Source organism: Chlamydomonas reinhardtii, chromosome 17 (genome assembly GCF_000002595.2).
Source record: "Chlamydomonas reinhardtii strain CC-503 cw92 mt+ chromosome 17, whole genome shotgun sequence".
NCBI lineage: Eukaryota > Viridiplantae > Chlorophyta > Chlorophyceae > Chlamydomonadales > Chlamydomonadaceae > Chlamydomonas > Chlamydomonas reinhardtii.
The window spans coordinates 6,016,410-6,038,991 of NC_057020.1; the positions used below are offsets into that span (position 1 = coordinate 6,016,410).

Consider the following 22,582-nt stretch of genomic DNA (forward strand, 5'->3'; position numbering starts at 1 on the left):
GGACTTGCAAAGAACCATTGCACATGTCTGTGTCAGAAACCTCCGCGAACAGCCTGCATCTCAAGGAACACCGAATCACGGACAGCGCTAGCAAGGAGAATATCCAGCCGCCTTATAACTGAACTTCCATGCGTAAGGCGGGCTCGGAGCACGGGGTTGCGGCACGGCGCCGCCTCGCGGCCTGACCCGGTTTTAGCTCGTAAGCCTCTGCGTAAGGCTCGTACGACTGGAGTCGGGCAGGCCCGGGATGCCAGGCCTGCTCGGCCTGTGGCTGCATTTCATATAAGGCAGTTTTAGGGAAGCTCGAAGGATGTAATCCGTGTGGTCTTTCATCAACACGGCATTAGGCGTTGGTCTAGGGAAAGGGAGCCACACAAATTAACTGAGGATGGGCTCAACCACCGGTACGGGCCCGGCGTTGGCACTGGCGCTGCTGGCAGCCGTGGTCTTCACCGCGCATGCAAACTCTCCGTAAGTTAGTGTATGTGTTTCTTGTGCACGTGTGGCTGGGGGAAGGGGAATGGTGGCATTCCGCGTCCGAGCGGTGTCCATGCATGTGCCGGCCGGCGTTCGGAAGGTCACCAAATTTGTAATGCTGATGAGCCTCATTTTCGTATGCAGGATTGACTCTTTCGAGCCGCTGCTCAACGTGACGAGTCTGCAGGACCGGCTCACGCAGCCAAAGCTCATCGCAGAGCTTGGTGCAGGAATCGACGGCATTCGGTGAGCGACAGCAGCTTTTCTAGCATCATTCCCTTCGAAATCCTGTTGAAGGGCATGCGTTTATAAGACACTTGGGATAAAATCGGCTAGCCTCTGTGTAATCGGCCTGCCGGCCCTGGCCATCATGACCGTCCGTCGCTGCACCCCGCGGCACCAATCGCAGGTTGCTGCTCACTCGCGCAAACTCGCTGGGCCCCGGCCTAGAGAACTGGCGCCAGCCCGCCGCCAACCTTAGCACCGCCCCAGGCCTGCAGTACCTCGCTTCCGCCGTGCAGGTAAGCCGGAAAGTTGGGCCACGTTGCCATCTATTGACGAGTGTTGCGGAATCTATCCAGCGGGAACGACTGCGCGCGCCGCATATGCCGCCGCTGCTGGCACACACACGCAGCCGGTACCCACCTGTCTTTGCCTGACCCGAATCCAAATCCCCAAAACCCCACCCTCCGCGGCCTCCGCCGCTCCCCCGCTCCTCAGGCCTACATCGCCTTCTTCCCGGCTGTGGGCCTGGTCACGCCTGGCGCCCTGGCTACTTCTACTTCTGGCCCTCCGACACCAACACCTGGTGGCACCAGGCCTCCTCCTTCAAGCCCGGCAGCACCTTCTCCGTGAGTGTGTTGGGGCAGGCGGCTGGGCGGTGTGTACGGCACGGCTTAACCGCACAAGGCAAAAGAACATTGCATGCCGTAGACAGTGGAGGGACAGTGGCATGGGGGGACACCTTAGCTATCGGGGACAGACGATTTGCGATGCGGTGTGTGCGCTTGCGCTAGCGGTACTGCTGCGAAGCCTCCTGCCTTGCAGCAATGGGCATCGCGTGGGCAGCCTCAGGCTCTGTCCACTTCGAGCTCCTAACCAACCAACCAAACGCATCCTTCCAACACACACATTCACGCGCCGGCGCAGTCCTTCAATGGCGGCACCTTTTACTCCAGTCTGTGGTACTCGCTTGCGGAGGGCCCGGTCGCCATCACCACCCCCGACTTCACTGCCGGTAAGCCGTCGGCATCAGAGTGATGTGTGTGTGTGTGTGTGTGTGTGTGTGTGTGTGTGTGTGTGTGTGTGTGTGTGTGTGTGTGTGTGTGTGTGTGTGTGTGTGTGTGTGTGTGTGTGTGTGTGTGTGTGTGTCGGGGGGGGGGGGGGGTGGAGGGCGCGGCGCATCGTGTCGGTGCAGGCGGGGGAGCGGATCCTGGTCCCCCGTCCAGCTCGAGGCTTGCCTATGCCGTCCAGCTCGAGGCTTGCCTGTGCCGTCCTCCACACCCTCAAACAAGTATAATACAGCGCGCCTCTTCTTCTCCCTCTTTCCCACCCCAACCCTTTCAGAGAACTTCTGGACCATCAACTTCTACGACATCTACACCAACGCCTACCACACGGCGGGCTCGCCCTACGGCAACAACGACGCCTCCACCTTTTGGATCGTGCCGCCCGGCTGGGACGACACCGCACCCGAGGTGGGCACTGCTGGGCAGGCGGCGCCGTGCCCGGGGGGAGCTCCTCGGGGTGCCGCCCTTGAGGTGCCAGCATGTCGGGACGTCACACCGGGGCCTGGGCAAAGCACGTGATAGCGGGCAGAGAGCCAGAGAGGCCACCGTCCGTGGGCGAGTGGGAGCAGGCGCTTGTGCCTACGCATTTGGACATGTCCTCCTGCTAGTTGACAGCCAGCGGTTGGCAATGGGCACAGCACCTGCCTAGAGCCTACGTCCCCAAGTCCTCACACACGTGACGTGGATCTGCCGTGCCCTCTATCTTTGCCATCCACAGGGCACGCTCGTGGTCCGCTCGCCCACCGTTGAGGGCTACCTGCTGGGCCGCACCTTCGCCTTCCCCGACACAGCCGCCGCCGCCGAGTTCAATGTTGGCTGGGGCGCCGAGGCGCCGTTCTCGCTGCCGCGTGCCATCAAGTTCGCCTACCCCGAGGCTTCTGGGGCCGCAAGCGATGTCGACGCTGCGGACCCCCTGCAGTTCTGGCGGGTGGGTACGATCTGTCGGTTGGGGCTGTGTTCGGTCATCGGATGGCATTCGGGCTTTGAGCGGCCTACGTCCCTAGGCTTGTGCCCCATGTGTAATTATCAACACCTCAGCGCGCGCGTGACACGCATGCAAAGGCAGGCACGGAGAGCTGCGCTTCAATCCCTACCTCACATTCAACCCCCCCTACCTCGCTCACGCACACGCGCTCATCCCCTCCCCCATGCACATTCAGATTGCGGGCGAGGTGTTCCGCCGCAACGGCGCCCCCTACGTGTCAGACCCGCTCAAGCGCCTGCTGCCCAGCCTGGGGCTGTGGGAGGAGTACGGTTTCGTGCAGGCGTCCCTGAGCCCCCTGGCCCGCGATGCCCTGAAGGTGCGCGTGTGTATGTATGGTCGCATGGGCGTGTGGGCATTGAGAACCCCCAAGAGTCGTGGCAGTGCCGGTGTTGGGATGGGACGCTGGTGGAAACCTACACTGTCAAGATAGAGGAGCCGACTGCCTGAGCTACCCACCCTCCCACCCAGCCACCCAGCCATCCACCTGCCCTCCTGCGCCACCCACGTGACCCACCAGGCCGCTGCCTACTACGCTCACCGCATCCTAGTGGCCAAGTGGACGGAGGTGGGGGGCGCCGACAAGAACTACTGGAACGCGCCCTGGAACTGGGGCCACTACGGCTCCGACATCGTCACCGCTGGCTCTGTTCACAAGTTCTTCCCAATTGTGAACCGCGCCGTTGACGCTCTCTACTACTTCATCGTGAGTGGCGGGCGCACAGGGACACGATACGGGATACCCGGTCCCAGGTTGCCCTGGGGTGCACTCCAAAGCAGTTATATGTATGTACATGGCATTCCTAGTGAGTTCATGCTCACTCCAGCGCACTTTTGCTCGCTCGTTTCGACCTCTTGTACGACTGTTGCCGTGCCTTGCAGTTTGTTGACTCTGACGGCGAGGTGCTGGACGGCGCGGCCGAGTACGACATCTCCTTCCCCGCCGCCCCGCCCATCGCCGCCAACTCCTTCTGGTCTCTCACCACCGGCGCCGTGGGCGCCACCACCGGCACGCTGGCGGGCCTGCCGCCGCCAGGCGTGGTCAACCCCAGTGCCGGCGCGCTGCCGGTGAGTGTGTGCATGCGTGCTGAGCCGGATGATGCATGCTGTTGAGCTGTGCGAAGCACTGGTGCGTCTGTGCTGTGCGTTGCCCATACTCCAGCTCTTGCTCAACTGCCCATGGCAAAGAGGCCTGTTGACTTTTGTGTTTGTGTCCCTTTCCTTACGTGTACGCACACACACACACAGGTTTGGGCAGACAACGCTCCCGACGCCTACTCGCTGCCCAACGGCAGCTGGCCCTTCCGCGTGCGCGGCTCCGTGCCGCCCGCCAACACCACCGCCAGTAGCCGCGGCTGGAACGCCGTGGTGTCGCCGCCCTCTGGCGCCTACTACATCACCCTGCGCCTATACGTGCCCCTGCCTGAGGCCGCCAGCGATGCCTACGTGCCACCGCCGGTGGTGCGCCGCCGCTCCGCCGCGCCCGTCACGCCGTCTGCCGGCACCCCTGACAAGTCGCCGTCGCAGTCGCCGTCGCCGTCGCCGTCGCCGTCGCCGTCGCCGTCGCCGTCGCCGTCGCCGTCGCCGTCGCAGTCCCCGTCGCCGTCGCCGGCTGCTGGGGGCCCGGCGCGCCACCGCCGCCAGCTGTAGGCGTCTCTTATTGACACCATGTGTGTTTCTCAGCAGTTACACATGCTAGGTACTGTATACATACATAGCAGAGTATAATTATTGCGATCGCGCGCGTGCGGCTATGTGGAATGAAAGTTACAAGACATGATCACGCCGGTTGGACACATTCCGCTGGCGAGTGTGGGCTTTATAGTATATCAAGCAAGAAGGTACAATATGCCATGTAGGGGGAATGCGTGTATGCTTATGAGTGGGCCAGTGCCCATGTGTGTTTGTTCACGAGCTGTGTTGTTGAAGTTAGTAAGAATGCATGGGTGGGGATGATGTGCGCAAGCAAGCCGGACTAGATGTGGGATGCAAGCCGCGACTTTGCGATGTGATGCAGTTGTACAATCACAGCGATATATACCGGGCGTACCAAGCACACAGGTGCTTCGTGCGGGAGCGCAGCATCTGCACGAGTTGAGCTGTAACGAGCCCGTCAAATGCAACGCTCCCAATTGACTCTACCTACGGGGCGCCCCCATGTCCCCTGCGGTTGTTAGCTGAACGCCAAGGGCATTTACTTCACAGCTGCCCACAACCCACGCGGATGCAGGAATGCTCCCTCCCCAATTCGTGTTTAAGACGTCACGTGGGGCACGTGACCAGTACATGTCCACCTCATCGTCCTTACAATGCAATCATGTATGCATGTGTCATTGCCACCGTGTGTTTGCGTCGCCTTCGCCACGGCGGCACACCATTTGCCCGTCCAACGGCCCGCCATTGTCACCGACTCACCTCCATCGCCCAAAGCAGTCTAAGTCTACAGCCGCACAAGCCACCTGGCAGGTCTGTGCCAGCATCTTGCACTCATCCCAGGCACAATCTACGTACGGTATCTCGAAACACCGGTCTCGTCAAAACTTGTGGATGAAAGTGTTTGCACATGCCCTGCCGCTGCTGTGAGCACATCTAGCATAGCAATACCGTTACCTTGCCCGTGCTAGGATGTCCGAAAAGCCTGCGACGCAGCCTTGGTGCGCCCTACTGTCCCAGCGGCCGCAAGCACCTACGCCGCCACTTACAAAACGGGACTTGAGTCGCGCTGCCGTGTTCCACGTCCTCTATATAGACATTCCTCCTGCCACAAAATCTTGATTGCAAACACTACCGCTCCGACTGCGCGCAGCCCGGCACAGCTCCCGCGTGCGGCCCTGCTTCCACGCCGTCTGCAAACTACGTAGCCTACACTCCCGCGGCCACCTCAATCCCAAGGTCCTCCGCATTCCAGCCGCCGTCGCCGCCGTCCAGCGCCATCATCAGCGCGTCAGCGTCCGCCTCACACACCGCCGCCTCCACCTCCACCTCTACCGGCGCCGCCACCTCCTGCTGTGCCTGATCCTGTGCCTCCACAGACTCGGCCACCGCCACCGCCAGCTCGGCCACAGCGGCTGCGGCTGCGGCGTTGAGCTGCTCCTCCTCCACCTCCGACACCAGCTCGTGCAGCACCAAGTCCACCGCGTGACGGGGCGACAACGCATGCAGCTGCTCAGAGCACAGCTCCTCGGGCTGCTGCCCCTGCTGCTGCTCCTCGGGCTGCTGCTCCTGCTCCCACGCCTGCTGCTGCCCCTGCTGCTGCTCCTGCAGGTGCTCCTGCTCCCACGCCTGCTGCTGCTCCTGCTGCTGCTCCTGCTCGCGCGCCTGCTGCTCAGTCGCGGCGGCCTCACCCTGCACCTCCTCCACCAGCTCCACCAGCTCTGGCTCCATGGCCACTGGCGCATCAGCGGCATCAGCGGCAGCGACACCGTCCGCCGCCGGCGCGGCCGCGCCCTCCAGCTCCAGCTCGGCACAGTCCCAGCCCTCGCCGCCGCCCAGCAGAGCTGCCTCAGCAGCCGCAACCTCCTGGGCAGCTGCCTCCTGCTCCTCCCCAGCGCCGACGTCTGCCGCCTCGCTATCCGCACCCGAGCCGCCGCCTCCGCCCAGGCCCATGGTCTCATACTCGGCCTCGATGGCCTCAATGATGGGCTCCGGGTCGCCGCCCGCCTCCCGCACCGCGCCCGCCAACGCCTCCACCTTGGTGCTCTCTTGGCCCAGGCACAGCAGCAGCTCGTCATGTTCCGACTGCAGATCACACAGCGAGCCGCGAGTGGCCTCAAGCTCAGAGCTCAGAGCCGCGAAACGGGCCTCGTAACGAGAGCGCAGAGAAGAGCTCTCCTCGCGAGCAGCCGTCAGCGCCGCTGCCAGGCTTGCGCGCTCCGTCCGTTCAGCCGCAAGTTCAACCGACAGGGCGTCGCGCTCGGCCTCCGCAACAGCGGCAGCAGCACGCGCCGCCTCCGCCTCCGCGCGAGCCTCTGCCGCTGCACGCCGCGCCTCCTCGGCCGCGGCCTCGGCGCCTGCAACGCGCTCCTCCAGCCCTCGCCGCGCCGCCGCCTCCGCCTCAAGCTGCGCCACCAGGTCACTGCGGCCCGCCTCCGCCTCCGCCAGCGCTGCCTCCGCACCGCCCAGCCGGGACTGCAGCTCGTCGCGCTGCTGCTCCACCGACGCAATCACCAGCGACGCCCCGTCCCGCTCCGAGTCCACCACCGCCGCCAGCTGGGACTCCCAGGCCTGCCGCTCCTCGCCCCGCACACGCGCCTCCAATGCCGACACATCCACCTCGGGCGCCGCTACCACATTCAGCGACACAATCACAGCCGGCTGCTGCGGCTGCTGCAAAAGCAGCTGCAGCTGCAACGGCTGGCCAGTAGGCTCGGCGGACGCGTCGGACAGCGCGCGGCCGAGTTGCTGGAAGCGCTCGACGGCGGCAGCAGGCACGCCGCTCCCATCCAGTCCCAGCGAAGGGCCCGGCGCAAGCAGTGGCGTATCCACCGCGTCCGTAACGCCGTTGACGCCGGCAGTCGCACTGGCAACGGCGGGGCGCGTGGGAGTGGAGGGGCTTGCCTCCTTGCGCTGACGCTTGTGCCCCGGGCCGGGGGTGAAGTCAGGGGTCGCGGCGTTGATGAGCCCGCCGTTGGCGTTGACGGCAGCGCCGGCGAGGGCCGCTAGCGCGCTGATGTCGACGCCCATGCCTGCCAGCGCCGCGGTGGCGCTGGCCAGCGAGGCGTGGATCTGCTGCAGCAACGCGGTGCGCCCCTCAGCCGACTCGCCCTCGCCGTCGGCGGTGGCAGCAGCACTGCTGCGCAGCTGCTCCAGCGCCGCCACCACCGAATCAATGGCGGCGGCGGCGGCCGCAGCGGCGGCGGGTGCCACGGGCTCAGCGGCCTCCACCGCCGGCTCCTCAATAACGTCAGCCGCCGGCTCCTCAACAACGTACTCTGGCTCCTCCACTACATAAGCCGGCGTAGAGGCAGCAGCAGCAGCGGGCTCCTCCGCAGCCTCCGCCTCCACAGCAGCAGCGGTTGAAAGCTCCGGCTGCACTTCAGCCGCCGGCTCCTCTCCCAGGTGAGCAAAGAAGTCCGCAGCCTCCTCCTCGCCAAGCGCCGCCAGCTGCACGGGCACCGCGCGAGGCGAGGCGACCTCCTCCACCTCCCTCTCCTCCTCGCTCATCTCCTCTAGGCCCAGCGCCGCTGCGCCCGCGTACACGCGGTGCGGCGATGCCTCCACGCTGGATCCTGCTACCAACTCTTCCTGCTCGTCCTGCTGCTGCTGCTGCTGCTGCTCGTGGTGCTGCTGGCGCTGCGTGTAGTAGGAGCGCGGCAGGTGCTCGGTGCCGGAGAAGGGGTCGTCGGAGCGAGCGGTGCTGGGAGTGGCGAGCTCGGTGCCGCCAGGTGTCTGCGCGTAGTGGTGATGGTGGTGGTGGGCCTCGGCCAACAGGTTCTCCAGTTGCAGGTGCCGAGGCGGAGTGCGCGCCTCCTGCTCCTGCTCTGCCACAGTCGAAGCATCAGGCTGCGGCTGCGGCTGAGCCGCGGGCTCCGGCTGCTCCGCAGCCGGCGCTCCCACCTCCACTGCAGACTCCAGCTCCTGCACCTCGGGGGCTGCCGACGCAGCGGCCGCGGCCACAGCCACGGCCTTCTCCTGGACCGGTGCAGCCGCTGGCGTGGACTGAGTCGCAGGTACAGGCTCGAATGCTCCAGCCGTGGGCGTGACCGGCTTGTGTGGCTGCAGCAGCTCCGTCGCCGGCAGGCCAAACTGTGAGAGTCGGCACGCGCGCTCGTAGGAGGACAGGCCATCGCCGGCCTCAGGCTCAGCGGCTGCGGGTTCAGCCGGCTGGGCAACGGGCGGCTCAACCGCATCCGTCACCTGCATGGCCTCCGCTGCGCCGCCCTCAGCCGCCGCACCAGCCGTCTCCACCTCCGTACCCTCGGCAGGCGCCGTCGCGGTGTCCTCCTCCTGCGCCTCTAGCAGCTGCTGCAGCAGCGCCGGCGTGTAGTGCTTGCCCGGGTTCTCGCGCTGCCAGTTGGAGCACAGCGCCAGCAGCTTGCGGCCGGTGGCGCCGTGGCGCAGGTGCTCGGGCAGCTCCCACGGCAGCGGGCCGTCCAGCTTGGCGGGGTCCCCGGGGTGCATGATGCAGTCGAAGTCGTCAGAGCTCAGCTCGCAAAAAGATCCCACCAGGCCTAGGGCAGAGAGCGACAGCGCCGAAGATGGGGCGCTGGGGGCAGCCACCGCCGCGGCGGCCGCGGCCGCGGAGGCGCCGAGCGAGGTGACGGCGGAGGAGGCAAGCTTGCCCAGCCGACCCAGCAGCTGCACCTGCGGCGCCGTGGAAACGCCAGCTGACGCCGCCGCAACGTGAGGTGCGCTTACTGTGGCGGAAGCAGGCGCGCCGCGCTGGGCCGCCTCCGACTGCGCGGGCTGACTTGCGGCAGCGGCAGTCGCGGCGGCGGCGGCAGCGGCAACGGCGGCAGTGACCGCCGACTGGTGGTGCTGCGCCGCGGCGCAGGCGGCAGCGGTCAGGTCCTCAGGCAGCGGCGCGGGGGTAAACACCATCGGCTGCTCGTCCTGCTCCTCCTGCTGCTGCTGGCCCGGCGCCACAGCCGTGGCAACCGTCTCAGGCGCGTAAGCCTGCTCCACCTCCATAGCCACCTGCTGCACTTGCTCTTCCTGCTTCTGATCCTGCTGTTGCGGCGCCTCGGGCTCGGGCTCCTCGACGGCCATTGCGGACTCCACGGCAAGCTCAGGAAGCTCCACCTCCCAGCCGGACCCGTCCGCAGCTGCCTCCTGCCCCTCACCGCCCTCCGCATCGCCGCCGCTCACCACCTGCAGCCCAATGGCCACCTCCTGTTGCTGCTCCTGCTGCTCTTGCTGGCCCTCGCCCTCGCCCAGCTGCCCCGCCGGCGCCTGCTGCGTGTACTGCTGCGCGTACTGCGTCGCATAGTACTGCGCGTACGTCACTGCATCCGCCTCGGCGTACCCCTGACTCAGCGCGTACTGGTACAGGTAGGCGTACTGCTGGTAGTAGTACTGAGAGGCGGCATCGCCGGCAGAGGCAGAGGCAGGCGCCGCGGACGCGGCGTCAGCAGGATCGGTGGAGGTGGCGGCAGCGGCCTCCTGGATGGCATACCCGTCCACCGCCATCGCCACCGCGCCGCCGCTGCTGCCGCCGTCCGTTTGCAGCTGCTGTTCCGCCTCAGCCGCCGCCCCCGCCTCGTGCTCGGCGGACTGTGCTTCGTCTAGCGATTGAAGCGCCGGCAGCGCTTGGCCATCCGCTTCCGCCTCGCCCTCGGCCCCGGGCGCAATGCCGTTGTACAACGACACCGCCGCGCCGCCGTCCGAGTGGCCGTGCTCCACAGAACGCAGGCCCGGCTCGAAGCCGTGCGGTACGGGCAGGCCGCCGTCAGCTTCAGCTTCGGGCTCCGGCAGCGGCCGCGGACCCACAACGCCATTGGGGGAATCCAGCTGCTGGCTGTCCACGCGCAGAGCGTCAGAGAAGGAGAGCGAGTTGCCAAAGGACCGCTCGCCGACCTGGGCACTGCCCTGGATTGAGGCGGACTCGCCACTGGCTGCGCGTAACACCAACGACGATGCCAGGCCCGCGCCGAGGGAGACCTCCGCGCTAGTGCTCATAGCCGAATCCGTGCGTCCGGCGGCGGCGGCGGCGGCGTCAGCGTCGTCCGCTTCGCCATTCGCCACGCCATTCGCCACTGGCTCCTCGGCATCGTGCGGGCCACCGTTGGGCTTTACACCGTGCGCGCTGCCACCGTTGGCGGAGGCGCGCAGCCGCACCTGCCCCTTGCCACTGCCCGCCGTGCCGGCGCGCTCCTCCGCCTCCTTGCCCTGACGCTCCGAAGCGCCGCCGTACCCGCCCTGGCCCTCCTGCTGCTGCTCCTGCGCACCAGCCTCCGTTGCCTCCGCAGGCGACTCTGGCTGCGGAGAAGGAATGAAAAAGCCACTGGGCGTCGACGGCGAGCGCGTCGGCGGCGCGGGCACGAACAAGCCCGGCGGCAGGCTGCTACTGGAGATGGGCGGTGAGGGCGCAGTGCTGTTGAAGCCACTGGGGCTGCGAGAGAAGCTGGTTCCGTCTGCACCGGCTCCGGCCATGCCCGCCAGGTCGGTCTGGGAGAGCGAGCCCGCCAACGAATTCATGGAAGATGACACGGACAGGTTGGATTGCAGGACGTAGCGCTGGGAGATGGAGCGCCTGTGTACGGACAGGCAGTGTAATGGAGTTGTCATGAACTTGGGGGACGGAAGACGGCTTTGGGGAAAAGAGGGGATGTGCCCGGGCGCGGCAGGGCACGTGCCGGGAGTAGGCGACTTGTCAGGCTGGGCTGGGCAGCGGTGGGTGCGCGTGCATGACAGTGCGGCTGATACGGCCTTACATGCCTTTTTGAGCTGAATTCGTTTGTACGTACATGTCACACGTAGGCCTGACTGAACAACACCCAGTACCCACTTGGTGAGAGGAGTAGAGCTCATACTGGCCCCAGAAGGCGCAACGGGCGGCGGAGGCGGGCCCGCTGCCTCCGCGGCGGCCTCATCCTCCTTACCCCGCTCAACCCAGCGCTTCAGCTGCGAGACAAAACCACAGTAGCGTGAGACCAGATGTCAGATGTAAGCGCGGGCCGCATTAGCAGCCAAAGGCAAGTGGGCGTGGCGACACACGGGGAGATCGCCACGCAGTGAGCCTCACCTCCGGGTGGTAGTACATGTTGTTCTCCTCTCCCAGCTTGGCCTGCTTGACCTTCTTGCCACTGCCTTTCGTCCACTGCACGTAACCGGTGAGCGAGATGTTAGCGGCTTGGAGCGACACCTCGCCATTCAAGTTGGCGCAGGGCCGAGCTGCAACCCTTAATAGAGCGCACTCACTGATGCAGGCCTGAACAAACTGAACGGCGATGTGGCTTTCTGCGGAGGCGGGGATTCGCCCGATGACATTCTGCTTCACCCTGACAAACCGGATACCACTAGTAAGGCATTCTATGGGCTCTGTACTGTATACAAGGTTGGTCTAGCGGCTGCCTTGCGCCGCCTCAGTTCTTTGTGGGTCGCGCGACTGATGGAGTGATGCGCCCTGTTGCGCAGCTGTGCGGTCGGTATTAAGAACAGATCGTCTCCCAACTGAAAGGAATATCTATCTATTCGATTATTTTACGATAGTGCTGGCTGTGTGTAGTCGCATCGGACAGCACTACTCGCCCGCCGTCTGCCCGTCTCATCGCCATGGCGAGGGAACGCCCAGCACGCATTCGCAGCCACCCTCCACCACGCTTCTTTGTGCTGGTTCTTCCATTGAAGACCCCGCAAAAGCACCGGCTGCCATGCATCAACAACCGCAGCGGTGTCACATCCAAATGCACCCGCCGAAGCCACGCGACCGCCACCCGAGTCCAAGGAGGCACGTACGGGAGCAGGTCACAGGCCCCCAGCACACACCGCACCGTCAACCCCGCCTACCGCGCCTGTACGCGCTGCACCAACGGCAGCTGGCCCACACCCCCAACCACCGGTGGCAGCTGCATAATCTCAAGGGACACACCAGGCCGCCCAGCGCATACCACTATGGCGCGCAACAGGCGTCAGGGGTCGCGGCCATCCCAGCTGCCCCGGTGCCCCCCATGGAGTCATGCCGCCCCCGCAGAGGACACTCATGGTTATGCCCCCGTTGCCTCCACCCGCCTGGCGCTGCGAGCAGAAGAGAGCACGAACGAGGGGGTTGGATCAGAGGAGAGCACAACAGGTCCCCCTGCAGCGCTCATCGACCCACCTTTCCCACGAGCCAACTTCGCCCCGCACCCCTCCGCGCCTCCCCGTGCGCACCTGAAGGCTGCTCGGCCACTCAAGGCGAAAGGGACTGCAAGGAGCGGCAGAGCAGGGAGCACACAGGCGGCGGCGCGAGTCGGTAGGCGGGGGAGGGGGGCACGGCATCGACTCGTGGGTAGACATGCCGCCGCCCCCACCGGCCCCTACGGCTGACGTACGCCCACGTGCAGTGCCCGCACGCACCGCACAGCTGCCAACCAACGCTCACATGATGCCACTCGCACGGCACTCCGAGCGCCTCCGCCAGGCACACCAGGCCCTCGCACGTGGGCGCGTCCGGAACGCCGGCGTACACGACCAGGCCCACCCCGGGGATGAAGGGGTGGATTCCGCCGCTGAGCACGTTGAACATGCCCGCGATCTTGCCCGCCAGCTTCCCTGCCGGCGGGGGCCAGTCGGCAAGGCGCACTCAGCATCAATGACTGCAGCCCGCTGGCCCCACATACCACCTGTGCACGGCACGGACGCCACGCCCCTCACGAGAAGTCTATCTCCCACACACACGCGGCCGCACCTGCCGCGTTGGAGTTGTTCGCGTCCACGCCCCAGGACGGCACCGCCTTGGCCAGGCACTTGATCAGGTCGGGCCGCTGCTCCAGGACCTTGGTCCAGCCCTGGACGCGCTGCCACTTGATGATGCCGTTGAGGTCCTCCAGGTACTCTGTGGGCGTGGCCCGGAGCGGGTTGCAGCAGGTGCATCCAGCGCCAATGTGCCGTCAGTAAACCAAGTGCGCAATAACAGCACGATCACAGCAGTGCTGGCGGCTGGTCTGTTCCCGACTGTGGTAGGCCTCCCTGACGTACCCAGGCAGCTGCGGCCGTCCCGGACGCCCGCGGAGTGCATGGCCCGCGAGAGCAACTTATCCCTCAGGTGGAGCTTGTCCGCAAGCACCATCTTCGCGCCTTTCTCCCTGATTATCACTGCCACCGCCTCATCCTTGCTCTGCTCCGCCTGCTGCCGCTGCTGCTCCGCCTTCTCCACGCGCTGCTGCGCCTTCTCCACGCGCTGCTCCGCCTTCTCCACGCGCTGCTCCGCCTCCTCCACGCGCTGCTCCGCCTTCTCCACGCGCTGCTCCGCCTTCTCCACGCGCTGCTGCGCCTCCTGTTGCGCCTCCTCCACGTCCTCTTTCACCGCCTTCACCAGCTTCTGGAGGATGGGCCCCCCCTCTGGAGGCAGCACGCCGATGACCTCTGCAATAACCTCCACTGACCGGAGGCTCGTGTACATGCGCACCGTTGTGCGCTGGGCGGCGGCACGGCGGGCACTGCATAACAAGGCCCCTCGCGACGTGGGTACGGCGTGTCGGGCTGTCCCTTCACTTGTAATCCGCATCCATAACATGGAGCTGTTCATAGCCTGCGTGACGTGGCGCACATCGGGTGCTTAGCTTGGCGTGCTTCCGGAGCGCGATGGCAGGACGACTGGACCTATCCACCACCGACCCCATTGCCAGCGCTGGCGTAGCCCACTAACGCAGCGGCGCGCGAAAGCCGCGCAGCGACCCGCACGCGCGGCGTGGAGCCTGTGCACACTTCGGCCCCCGCCGGGTGTCAAACGGCGCCGCTGCAGTCCCCACTACACGCTCACCTCTGTAGCGCCCGTTTTGTACTATTGCGCGCCCAGAGCTTGCGCCGTAAGCTCGCCCGGAGCGATGGCCTCGACGTTCGGCGACGACGTTTTGGGCCCCCTATCCAGCAGCTCTCGACACAACGCAGCCCCGAGAGAGCTATCAAGGCATGATGGTCGTGGAGTATGACAGGTCGGCAGGCCTGCAAAGGCTCGCCTCAGCGTACGATGTCTGGGCTACGCACGAGGCGCCTCCAGCGATGGCTACCAAAACGTGCCGAGCTTTATTGCAGTAGTAGCAGGCAGCTTGTAGAAACAGCTTTGCGCCGCTAGGTCTCGCGATGGACGCCGGTCTCAGAATAGCAATTGAAAACCCTTCGCGCGCGAACGGGCTCGTCTCCCACGCTTCCAGGGCTCCCTCGCCCGTCTCCAACCCTACCCCAAAGCCCCCGTCCGAGTCTTGCAAAACGGGAACCAGGGCTGTCATGTTCTAGGCGAGAGCTTTGCAGCAGTGTGTGTAGCTCACATCACGATTCCGGACACCCCAGCCTGCCTCCATCCAGGGGGCTGCTGGGGGCGGCACGGCGGGGACGCTTACATCATACCGGGAGTGCCATGCCGCTCAGAAAGGCACGCTCGCTACAACCATGTCCACGGTCATGTTACAACATGCACGCCACTCCGAGCGGCAGGACGCGGTTCTCAGTCAACTACACGACTCCTTCTGTGTCCGCTGCCTTAGCACCGCTTCTTTCGCCTTTCCGCATGCAAGGCTTAGAGTACTAAACTGCGCCACACAAGCTGCCGCTTTTGCGCACGAAAATAGCGAGATCGCGGCTGCATTCGCAACACATCGCGACAGCTTGCGCCAGAGGCTAGTTCAGCTCCCCACGACTGGTTATGACGCTTAAGTGGCGAGCTCGCACTACAGTTGTTGGCGAGCGAGAGCTCAGCGCGCATCCTCGGCTGATTTGTGGGCACGCAACCACCCGTGCCCTCTGTGCCTTGCTGCGGGTGCTCCAGCCCGTCGCCCGGCCCCGTTGTGGCGCCCGGGACGGATGTTGCCAAGTGGTTGCCGTCGCCGCCGCCCCCACCGCCGCCTCCCGTGGACGAGCCGCCGCCGCCGTCACCCCGGCCACCTACGCCCGCACCTCCGCCGTCGCCACCGCCCAGTCCGCAGCAATCCCCAACACTGCAGACGGCAGCCTCCAGTCCTCCGCAGCAGCCACCGCCTCGCCCTCGCCCGCCCCGCTCTCCCCTGCCCCGCTCCCACCACAGCCATCACCGCAGCCTCCCTCGCCGTCTCCCGCTCGCCCGCCGCCGCTGGCCCCCGCCCCGCCTGTCCTGGAGGTGTTGTGGGCGGCCTCCGCCTCCGGCCCCGTGGACCCCTACGGCAACAGCACCGCGCTGGGCTCGGCCGGTCGCCTGCTGGGCGCGCCGCGGCCCGGGCGCCGCCAAGCGCACCACGTGCGGCAACGATTGGGGCACTCTCACCTGGGTGCCCACCCTGCCCACGCCCCACTGGGTGGCGGTGCGCTTCGCCGCGCCCTCCTCTGCCATTACAGCCACTGCCGCCTCGGCTGCCGCCGCCAGTGCTGCTGCTGCTCCTGCTCCCACCATCCCCACCATCAGCCTGACCTCTGTTTGGCGGCTGGGCGTTTACGTGCTCAACCTGGGCGCCCTGCCGCCCGCCATCACACGCATCGACCTGCTGGCGCCCTGCCGCCCGCCATCACACGCATCGACCTGCTGCTGTTGCCGGCGGCGCAGGCAGACGCCGCCGCATTGGTGCCCATCAACGGCTTCCCTCAGCAGCAGCAGCAGCAGCAGCCGCAACAGCCGCTGCTGGTGTCGGTGCCTGTGTACGTAGGGACGGCTGTCAGTGGGCCCGGGGCCGGGCTGCAGATTGCATTGGTTACAAGAGGGACCTGCTGACGCAGTTCACGGCTGCAGTACCCGGCGCTCAACTGGCTTGCTGTGGAGCCGAAGGCGGCGGCACGGCCGGCAGCCAAGGCCGTGGCGGCGGCCAACGGCATCACTGCCGCGACCATGGCCAACACTACGGCTGACGGCAGCACCGCAGCGGCGTCCTATGTGGTGCTAGATAGCTGGAAGCGCGGGCGGCTCTGTCAGCCGGGCACCTGAGGGCTGGGTGGTGGTGGGTGCGCGGCTGAGCGTCAACAACAACGGCGCCTTGGACAGCAAGGCGCAGCTGCCGCAGATCCACGCCCTGGGGCTGGAGCTGGAGCGGTGCTGGCAGCGGGGTTTCCGTTACACTACCACTCCCATAGGGTTCCCTCTCTCCCGAGCCGTGTCAAGGCGGGACACGCGCTCTGCATGGGCACCGTACAGAACGGTGCGACCTCACATAGCCATGCCTCTCTCTTCCCCGGTACTTCTTAGTGCCACAGCTATACTTCGGTATATGTTAGGCCTGCGGCGACTCCTCCACGTTCACTTGTCGGATTGCCTCAGGTGTGCAAAAAAGTGTGCACGCGGGCATGTGTCTCATTGCTCCTGTTGTCCCATCTTGTCTGCCCCTGTGCGCCCCTCATTGAACCACCTGAACCTGGACACTCGAATCTGTCCTAGGACGGACATTATACTCTTCTTTCGCGTGCACCGGCCGCGTGCGTGCACGTGCGCCATGCCCGCTGCCACACACCAAACAGCTTTCCCTGAGCAGTCAGGACTAAGCGACCTGGACCAGGTCACACACGCGCTCGGTGGCTGAGGAATGTCGGTCAGGGGAAGGGCCGAGTGCGCCTAGGAGAGGAGAGGCTGTCTTGGAGCCGACTGGATGCCGATTACAAACCAGAAGACCCTCACTGCGCTGTCTGATGAGGCTTAGTGCGCTTCTCGACATGCTCTGCCCAACAGGCCCGCGCGGAGCCGCACAACAAACGGCTGACACGCAAAAACACCTGTGTGCCGCAGTCGCCATCTTCATGCCCTTCAGTCCCCGTGCATGTAGGGCTCAACTTCCCAACTACTCGCATGCATTTTCAAGCGTTGTTCGCTTGACCGAAAGAATAGCTAATTGCCGAACCCTCACAGTACTGCTCTCATCGACCATGCCCACCCCAGCTGCGTACTCACTCACACACATAATGTAAACACTTGACAGGCGCAGCAATACTAAGTTCATTTGATATCCCATGCGGGCCGAAACAAAGTGACGTCTGACCAAACAGACCCTGGGGCCCGCCGCACGAATCCGTGCGACCCCAGCCTAAACCATACAACCATGACAAGTACAACCAAGCAAGCGTACACACATCGCTCGGGACATCAGAATTGTCCACTCTCGGCAGCTCTCACATCTGCTCTCCCCTCGTGCCGTCGCGGGCCGGCAGACCCAAATGCAGGGCGCTTAGAAGCCAGACATGGGGCCCAGGATGCCAGACCACTTCAGGTAGGTGATAATCTGGCGGATGATGCCCTCGCCGGTGCCGGCCTCCACCAGGATGGCGGCCTGCCAGATGTGACCAGAGGCAGAGCGGGACCCGAGGTAAGTGTCCAGGACCTCAAGGTGTCGGCTGCCCAGCAGTGCAGTACTGCAGAAGCTGGAGCGGTACATACAAGCAAAAATGGCGGCAGCGGTTCAGGGCTGCCGCACTCACCAGGAAACCCAGCATGGCGGCGCGGCCGTTGGTCATCTCCACCTCACGGGCATAGGTCACGTCATCCACACCGTACAGGTCCTGCATGGTCTGTGAATGACGAAGCAACATGAGGCAGGGGACGAGGGAGCGGGTCGTCAAGAGGGCGGTGACAGGGACAGACAAAACTCAAGGCATGCCGCGGAACTTGCAGGTAGGCACGGATTGCGGCGTACACAAGCACCGGGCCCGCACACCGCAAAACACATGGCGACCCAGGTCTCACCGGCTCGCGCTTGGGCGCGGGGGCAGCGGGGGGCTCCGCCACGGCAGTGGCAGTCGAAGACTTCATCTCGCTGCGTGGGCAGGCAAACCAGGTTACTAAGTAAAGAGTTGCAGAGCTTCGAGAATGTCTCACACCGCATGCCATTCGCCTCCAGAACTCCAGGCTGCGTTGCATCAAACCTCCCCTAACACAGCGGCACGCGGGCCCCGCAGCCGTACACACCACTGGTTCACTGCGCGGCCCCTCGCTCCCGGCTGCCCCTCCCGGCCGCTCACCTGGCAGCGGCGTCCGCGGCGGCCTCCGTGCCGTTGACGTTCAGGAAGCGGTCGGCGGGCATGCCGGCGGCGCGGGTGGCCTCGATGGCCGCCATGTCCAGACCGGGGCTGGCGAAGTCAGGCTTGCCCTTCATGTTGCGGGCGGCGTTGTCCGACATCCAGTCGTCCTTCTTGGTCAGGCCCAGGAAGGAGCGGTAGCGCTCAGCCTGGCTGCAGGGCGATCGTGGACATAGGCGAGGGCGCGGGGTACACGGGTCAGCACGCTGTTCCGAACAGGCCACGGACGCAATCCAGAAGTCATTTGGGTCGTCCCCGGCGCCAGGGGCACGCGCTAGGGGCTGCTTCCCATCCGCGTTGCTTGCAAGGCCAAGCAAATTGCTCAGCACTCGAGTCCGCTAGAGTCACCAGACCCGCCCGACTTACGTGCGGCTCATCTTGCGAGACACCAGCTGCTGGATGGTCAGTGCGGTGCCGGCCACGGTGGCGCCGCCGAAGATCACGCACATAGCAGCCAGCAGGGGCATGGAGGGGGCATCCAGGCCCACCTGGGCAAGAGTGCCCTTGCCGGTGGCAAACTCCACTACGATGGAGGACACGAAGCCCATCATGCTCCAGCGGCCGACCCAGGTCTGTTGGTGGGAGGGAAGGGGCAGCTGGCTGGTGAGAGGTGGGAACGATGCCCCCCGTGGAGGAGGTGCAAGTGACCAACGCGCACTAGCAGTGCTGGGGCCACACAGAGAACCTTTGGACGGGCGCTAGCTTGAATTGCGCTTACCTCGGCGAAAGGAGTGAAGCCGAACACGCCGTCAGATGAATCCATACCGACAGAGTCAGCCCACTGCAAGGGAAACAAGCGCGGGCCAGTGGAATCAGCAAGGGTGCGTTCTCATCAGCTCTGCAGTTTGCACATACAAACTCCCTACCAGTTCTCAGCTTACCTTTGCAAAGCCACTTTTCTCGGCGTTGACACGGGCAATCACTGCGCGCGGGCGAGGGGCCACATTGCGCCGCGCGGACACCGACGACTGAGGAGCGGACTTGCGAAGGACCTGCATTCTTGCTGATGTAACTGTAGTGTAAGACAGTAGAATACTTTGGAACGACTGTAAGTTAATACCCTAAGGCAGCAAGTGTTTGCCTTAAATTGCTCCCGCGACCAATGGGTGGCCACCAAACAAGGATGTACGGCTTTGCTTTTTCTGGCCGCGCGCTCACATAGGCAGCCCGTTGGGATTATGTAAAAGCCCATTTATGCAATTGCCGCTATGAACACGCGGCTGGTCGACCTTGTGGTGCCGGAACGTGCGGGGTGCAACACCCGCGAGCAGCGTCTGGGGCTGGAAACGTGTGCCCCCGTAGGCGCACCAGGGAAGGTGCCTCCCTGCCGCGCACCCCGTGTTTTGACTACTTCAGAGCGCACGCGCGAGCAGAACACCGCTCCTTTGCCAAAAATCTGCAACTCATGCCGCAGGTCCGACGGCTGTTGCTGACTCAAGCTCTGTTCGTGTGTTCCCGCCCCCGACGTTCACTGCACCCCGTCTTGCCTTAATCGGCGTGCTTAGGTGGAGTCTCCAGTTCTGACAAAGATCCAGTTTTTACAGCGAGGGGCCAAAGAACCCAACACCCCGCATGGATTATGCCTCCCAAGACGCTCAGCAGTGACTGGCGCCGGTTTGCCACGTGACACAATGCACACCCTTATGCCCACACAATCCGTGGGCTGTGAACTATCAAGGACCTGCCTACTCCATCATGGTCTGCGTCATTGTCACAGCTCTGCAAGTTAATACAGGTCAAGTCAGTCCGGAAGTCAAGTTCGTCATACGGTATGTTCATGTCACGGTGCAGTCTGCGCGCAGTCCAGGACACAGACCTGCACACACCTACGAATGCAACTACAGCGCGCGGTCTTGCGGCGCGCGCTAAAGCTCATCCTTATCCAAGCGCGTTCTATCTATCACGATACGCTGACAGCCTCTCTACCTCTGCGACAGCAGCACGCGCACTAATAGCATCCTCCTCCACACAATCGCCCGCCTGAAGCGCAGCCAGGACCGCGCGCCCGGCCCCCACAGCACTTACGCAGCCTCCGTAGCTGCTTACGCCGTTACCAACAGCATCCGCTCCAAGCCTGCTGATGCCTTCCGTCTGCTTGTCCAGACGCCTGCCGCAGTCGCCGAGCCACGCCGGCGGACAGTCGAAGCATTATGCCATGCTCTGCGCCAGCCATGGTTCTGTTCGTTTGCTGACAAGAATGGCGGTTAGCACTTATTGCGCCTTCTTGGCGCCAGCCTTCGCCGGAGCGGTCTTCTTGTTGTAGAAGTTGGCAACGTGCGTGCCGGCAACCCACTCGTCGTTGTTGAAAGTGCGGGACTCGTCAGTCTTCACGCTCTTCTTCTTGCCCACCATGCTCTTCACAAGAGGCACGTCCTTGATGGTGGTCCACACGTAGTAACCTGTTCGAGGGGATGATGGCACACACGATTGAGCTATGCAGGGTGGAACCAGCACGCATACGCCCGCACTACGTCAGCCTCGTTAGGTCGTCAGCCGTCTCTGTCGTCCTCTTAGAATGGGGCTCTTCGGGCCCTTCCGGCGCACATGGCGCCGGCCGCCGTCACGTGTTTCCTGCTTTCCACAGCTGTGCTTGTGGCTGCCCGTCGACCCTCCCGTTGACGAGTCCAATCCCAGCAACCTACCGCCAGCAGCCACCAGGCCAATGAAGATGACGTACAGGAAGATGAGCTTCCAGTCAATCAGCTGAGGCTTCTCGCTCACGGAGACGGTCTGGTTGAAGAAGGTGCTGGACTTGAAGCCGTCAGCGGCCTCGTAGAACACGGTCAGGGCAACCTGGTAGTCGTTGGGGGGCAGGTCCTTGGGGGGCAGGAAGGTGTACTCCACCGACAGCTCCTTGCTGGGCTCAACGACCTGGAAGTAGACCTGTTGAGGGCATAAACAGCAAAATGTACTTGAGGTGATGGCTCGGTGGATGCACAATCCGGAGGGAATGCAGGCAGCTAGACCTTGCGACGGAGGTGGTGGGCACACAGCAAGCCGCAGCACGAAACCGTGGCAGTAGCACCCAGTACGCTCGCCTCTCCACTGTTCCAAACGAAGCCCCATTTGTCGTCTCAAGCTTCTCGCCCAATCGTGCCCTCCACACACCTGCTGGGTGAAGTTCCAGTAGTAGGCGCGGAAGTCCTGGGCGTTGTTTAGGCTGCCCATGACCGCGGAGATGTTATACTTCTCCGCGGCCTCATTCCGGATGCCCACGACAACCTTCACCTGCACGCCATAGCGGAATACTCTTCAATATGGAACTGATGGAATCAATGAACGACCTGTGAGCGCAACATACGAGCTTACGCACCGGCTGGCCCGCGATGAACTGCTTGGTGGGGAACTCAGGGAAGAAGAAGCCGGTGCTGATCTCGCCAGCAGGAGGAAGATTGGTGAGCGGGTGCGCGCGCGGAGCTTCCTGGGCGACTGCAATAGGCAATAGCCCACAGATCGTCAAGGGATCGTGCCGAGAACGCGGACTGCCCCAATGACAATTAGTTTCTCACCAGCGAAGGCAAATCCGCACGCCAGGCATGCTGCTAGAAGCAAGGAACGGCGGAGAGTCGCGGAAGCCATTGGGTCGCTGCTGCTGCTAACTCGATGTCTGCTACTTTGACCGTGAATAGACGCACTGGCAAATTCACTGGTGTGATGGGGATTACGCCTAACAATTGAACTACTCAATGGTGTGTCGCAGCGCTCTAAACTCGAGGCCCGTTGCAAGAGCCCCCATGCAGCGTCGCGCCGTACCGTCGCGCCGGGGACAGCAGTGCTGTGCCTGGCCGAATTTGGAGCCGCCAATCATTGACAAATACTACTCATGCTTCAACTTGCATGCTACAACGGGGCGTATGTCAAAATTGCGACACAGCCTCAGACGGGTGCCCGCATGCTGTGTTGGCCATGGGACACGTCCGTTGCCAAGTTATTCGCAATGGTGATATCGAATGTGTTACTGGATTAACCTTAGCAGTATAGCATCCTGCCAGACGAGCAGGGGTATGCGTGGGAGCGGGGTTCCGGCGGGGCAGCACAAAGAGGGCCTCCGGGCCGGTCGCGGCCTGGCCTGGCAGGGGAACAGCCCTCTCCCAAGCGCCGTTGTGCGGAAGACGGCAGCCCAGCGCTACCTTGGGCCATTTGGACACCTGCGCAGGTGGGTCTAGTGTTGGGAAGGTCACATGGGGGCGGGCAGGGAAAGTGCTACCATCTGGGGCGGGAGAACCGCCGATCT

At 64.2% G+C, this 22,582-nt stretch overlaps 6 protein-coding genes across 6 annotated transcripts; 2 read left to right on the forward strand and 4 right to left on the reverse strand.

Moving 5' to 3' along the window:
- Window positions 1-46: 46 nt before the first annotated feature.
- CHLRE_17g740800v5 (uncharacterized protein) lies at window positions 47-4,865 on the forward strand. The gene is made up of 12 exons (XM_043072643.1): window positions 47-471; window positions 622-723; window positions 887-998; window positions 1,112-1,124; window positions 1,198-1,328; window positions 1,627-1,714; window positions 2,044-2,174; window positions 2,485-2,694; window positions 2,927-3,067; window positions 3,269-3,454; window positions 3,631-3,816; window positions 3,997-4,865. The coding sequence occupies exons 1-12, from the start codon at window positions 389-391 to the stop codon at window positions 4,396-4,398; spliced, it is 1,785 nt and encodes a 594-aa protein (XP_042915102.1). The 5' UTR covers window positions 47-388; the 3' UTR covers window positions 4,399-4,865.
- A 175-nt stretch (window positions 4,866-5,040) lies between these two features.
- Window positions 5,041-11,826, reverse strand: CHLRE_17g740850v5 (uncharacterized protein). The gene is made up of 4 exons (XM_043072644.1): window positions 11,608-11,826; window positions 11,432-11,506; window positions 11,195-11,310; window positions 5,041-10,939 (listed from the first exon to the last, which is right to left on the reverse strand). Exons 1-4 carry the CDS (start codon window positions 11,674-11,676, stop codon window positions 5,611-5,613), a joined length of 5,589 nt encoding a protein of 1,862 aa, XP_042915103.1. The 5' UTR covers window positions 11,677-11,826; the 3' UTR covers window positions 5,041-5,610.
- Window positions 11,827-11,872: 46 nt separating this feature from the next.
- Window positions 11,873-14,616, reverse strand: CHLRE_17g740900v5 (uncharacterized protein). Its single transcript, XM_043072645.1, has 6 exons — window positions 14,150-14,616; window positions 13,366-13,918; window positions 13,076-13,222; window positions 12,770-12,939; window positions 12,559-12,592; window positions 11,873-12,423 (listed from the first exon to the last, which is right to left on the reverse strand). The coding sequence occupies exons 2-5, from the start codon at window positions 13,787-13,789 to the stop codon at window positions 12,578-12,580; spliced, it is 756 nt and encodes a 251-aa protein (XP_042915104.1). The 5' UTR covers window positions 13,790-13,918; window positions 14,150-14,616; the 3' UTR covers window positions 11,873-12,423; window positions 12,559-12,577.
- A 180-nt stretch (window positions 14,617-14,796) lies between these two features.
- Window positions 14,797-16,408, forward strand: CHLRE_17g740926v5 (uncharacterized protein). Its single transcript, XM_043072646.1, has 5 exons — window positions 14,797-15,042; window positions 15,152-15,329; window positions 15,407-15,595; window positions 15,899-15,990; window positions 16,069-16,408. The coding sequence occupies exons 1-5, from the start codon at window positions 15,029-15,031 to the stop codon at window positions 16,271-16,273; spliced, it is 678 nt and encodes a 225-aa protein (XP_042915105.1). The 5' UTR covers window positions 14,797-15,028; the 3' UTR covers window positions 16,274-16,408.
- Window positions 16,409-16,923: 515 nt separating this feature from the next.
- CHLRE_17g740950v5 (uncharacterized protein) lies at window positions 16,924-19,506 on the reverse strand. The gene is made up of 7 exons (XM_001701055.2): window positions 19,230-19,506; window positions 19,067-19,129; window positions 18,715-18,920; window positions 18,292-18,501; window positions 18,017-18,086; window positions 17,752-17,841; window positions 16,924-17,603 (listed from the first exon to the last, which is right to left on the reverse strand). Exons 1-7 carry the CDS (start codon window positions 19,344-19,346, stop codon window positions 17,502-17,504), a joined length of 858 nt encoding a protein of 285 aa, XP_001701107.1. The 5' UTR covers window positions 19,347-19,506; the 3' UTR covers window positions 16,924-17,501.
- A 368-nt stretch (window positions 19,507-19,874) lies between these two features.
- Window positions 19,875-22,166, reverse strand: CHLRE_17g741000v5 (uncharacterized protein). The gene is made up of 5 exons (XM_001701056.2): window positions 21,858-22,166; window positions 21,662-21,777; window positions 21,457-21,576; window positions 20,991-21,231; window positions 19,875-20,747 (listed from the first exon to the last, which is right to left on the reverse strand). Exons 1-5 carry the CDS (start codon window positions 21,925-21,927, stop codon window positions 20,560-20,562), a joined length of 735 nt encoding a protein of 244 aa, XP_001701108.1. The 5' UTR covers window positions 21,928-22,166; the 3' UTR covers window positions 19,875-20,559.
- Window positions 22,167-22,582: the final 416 nt, after the last annotated feature.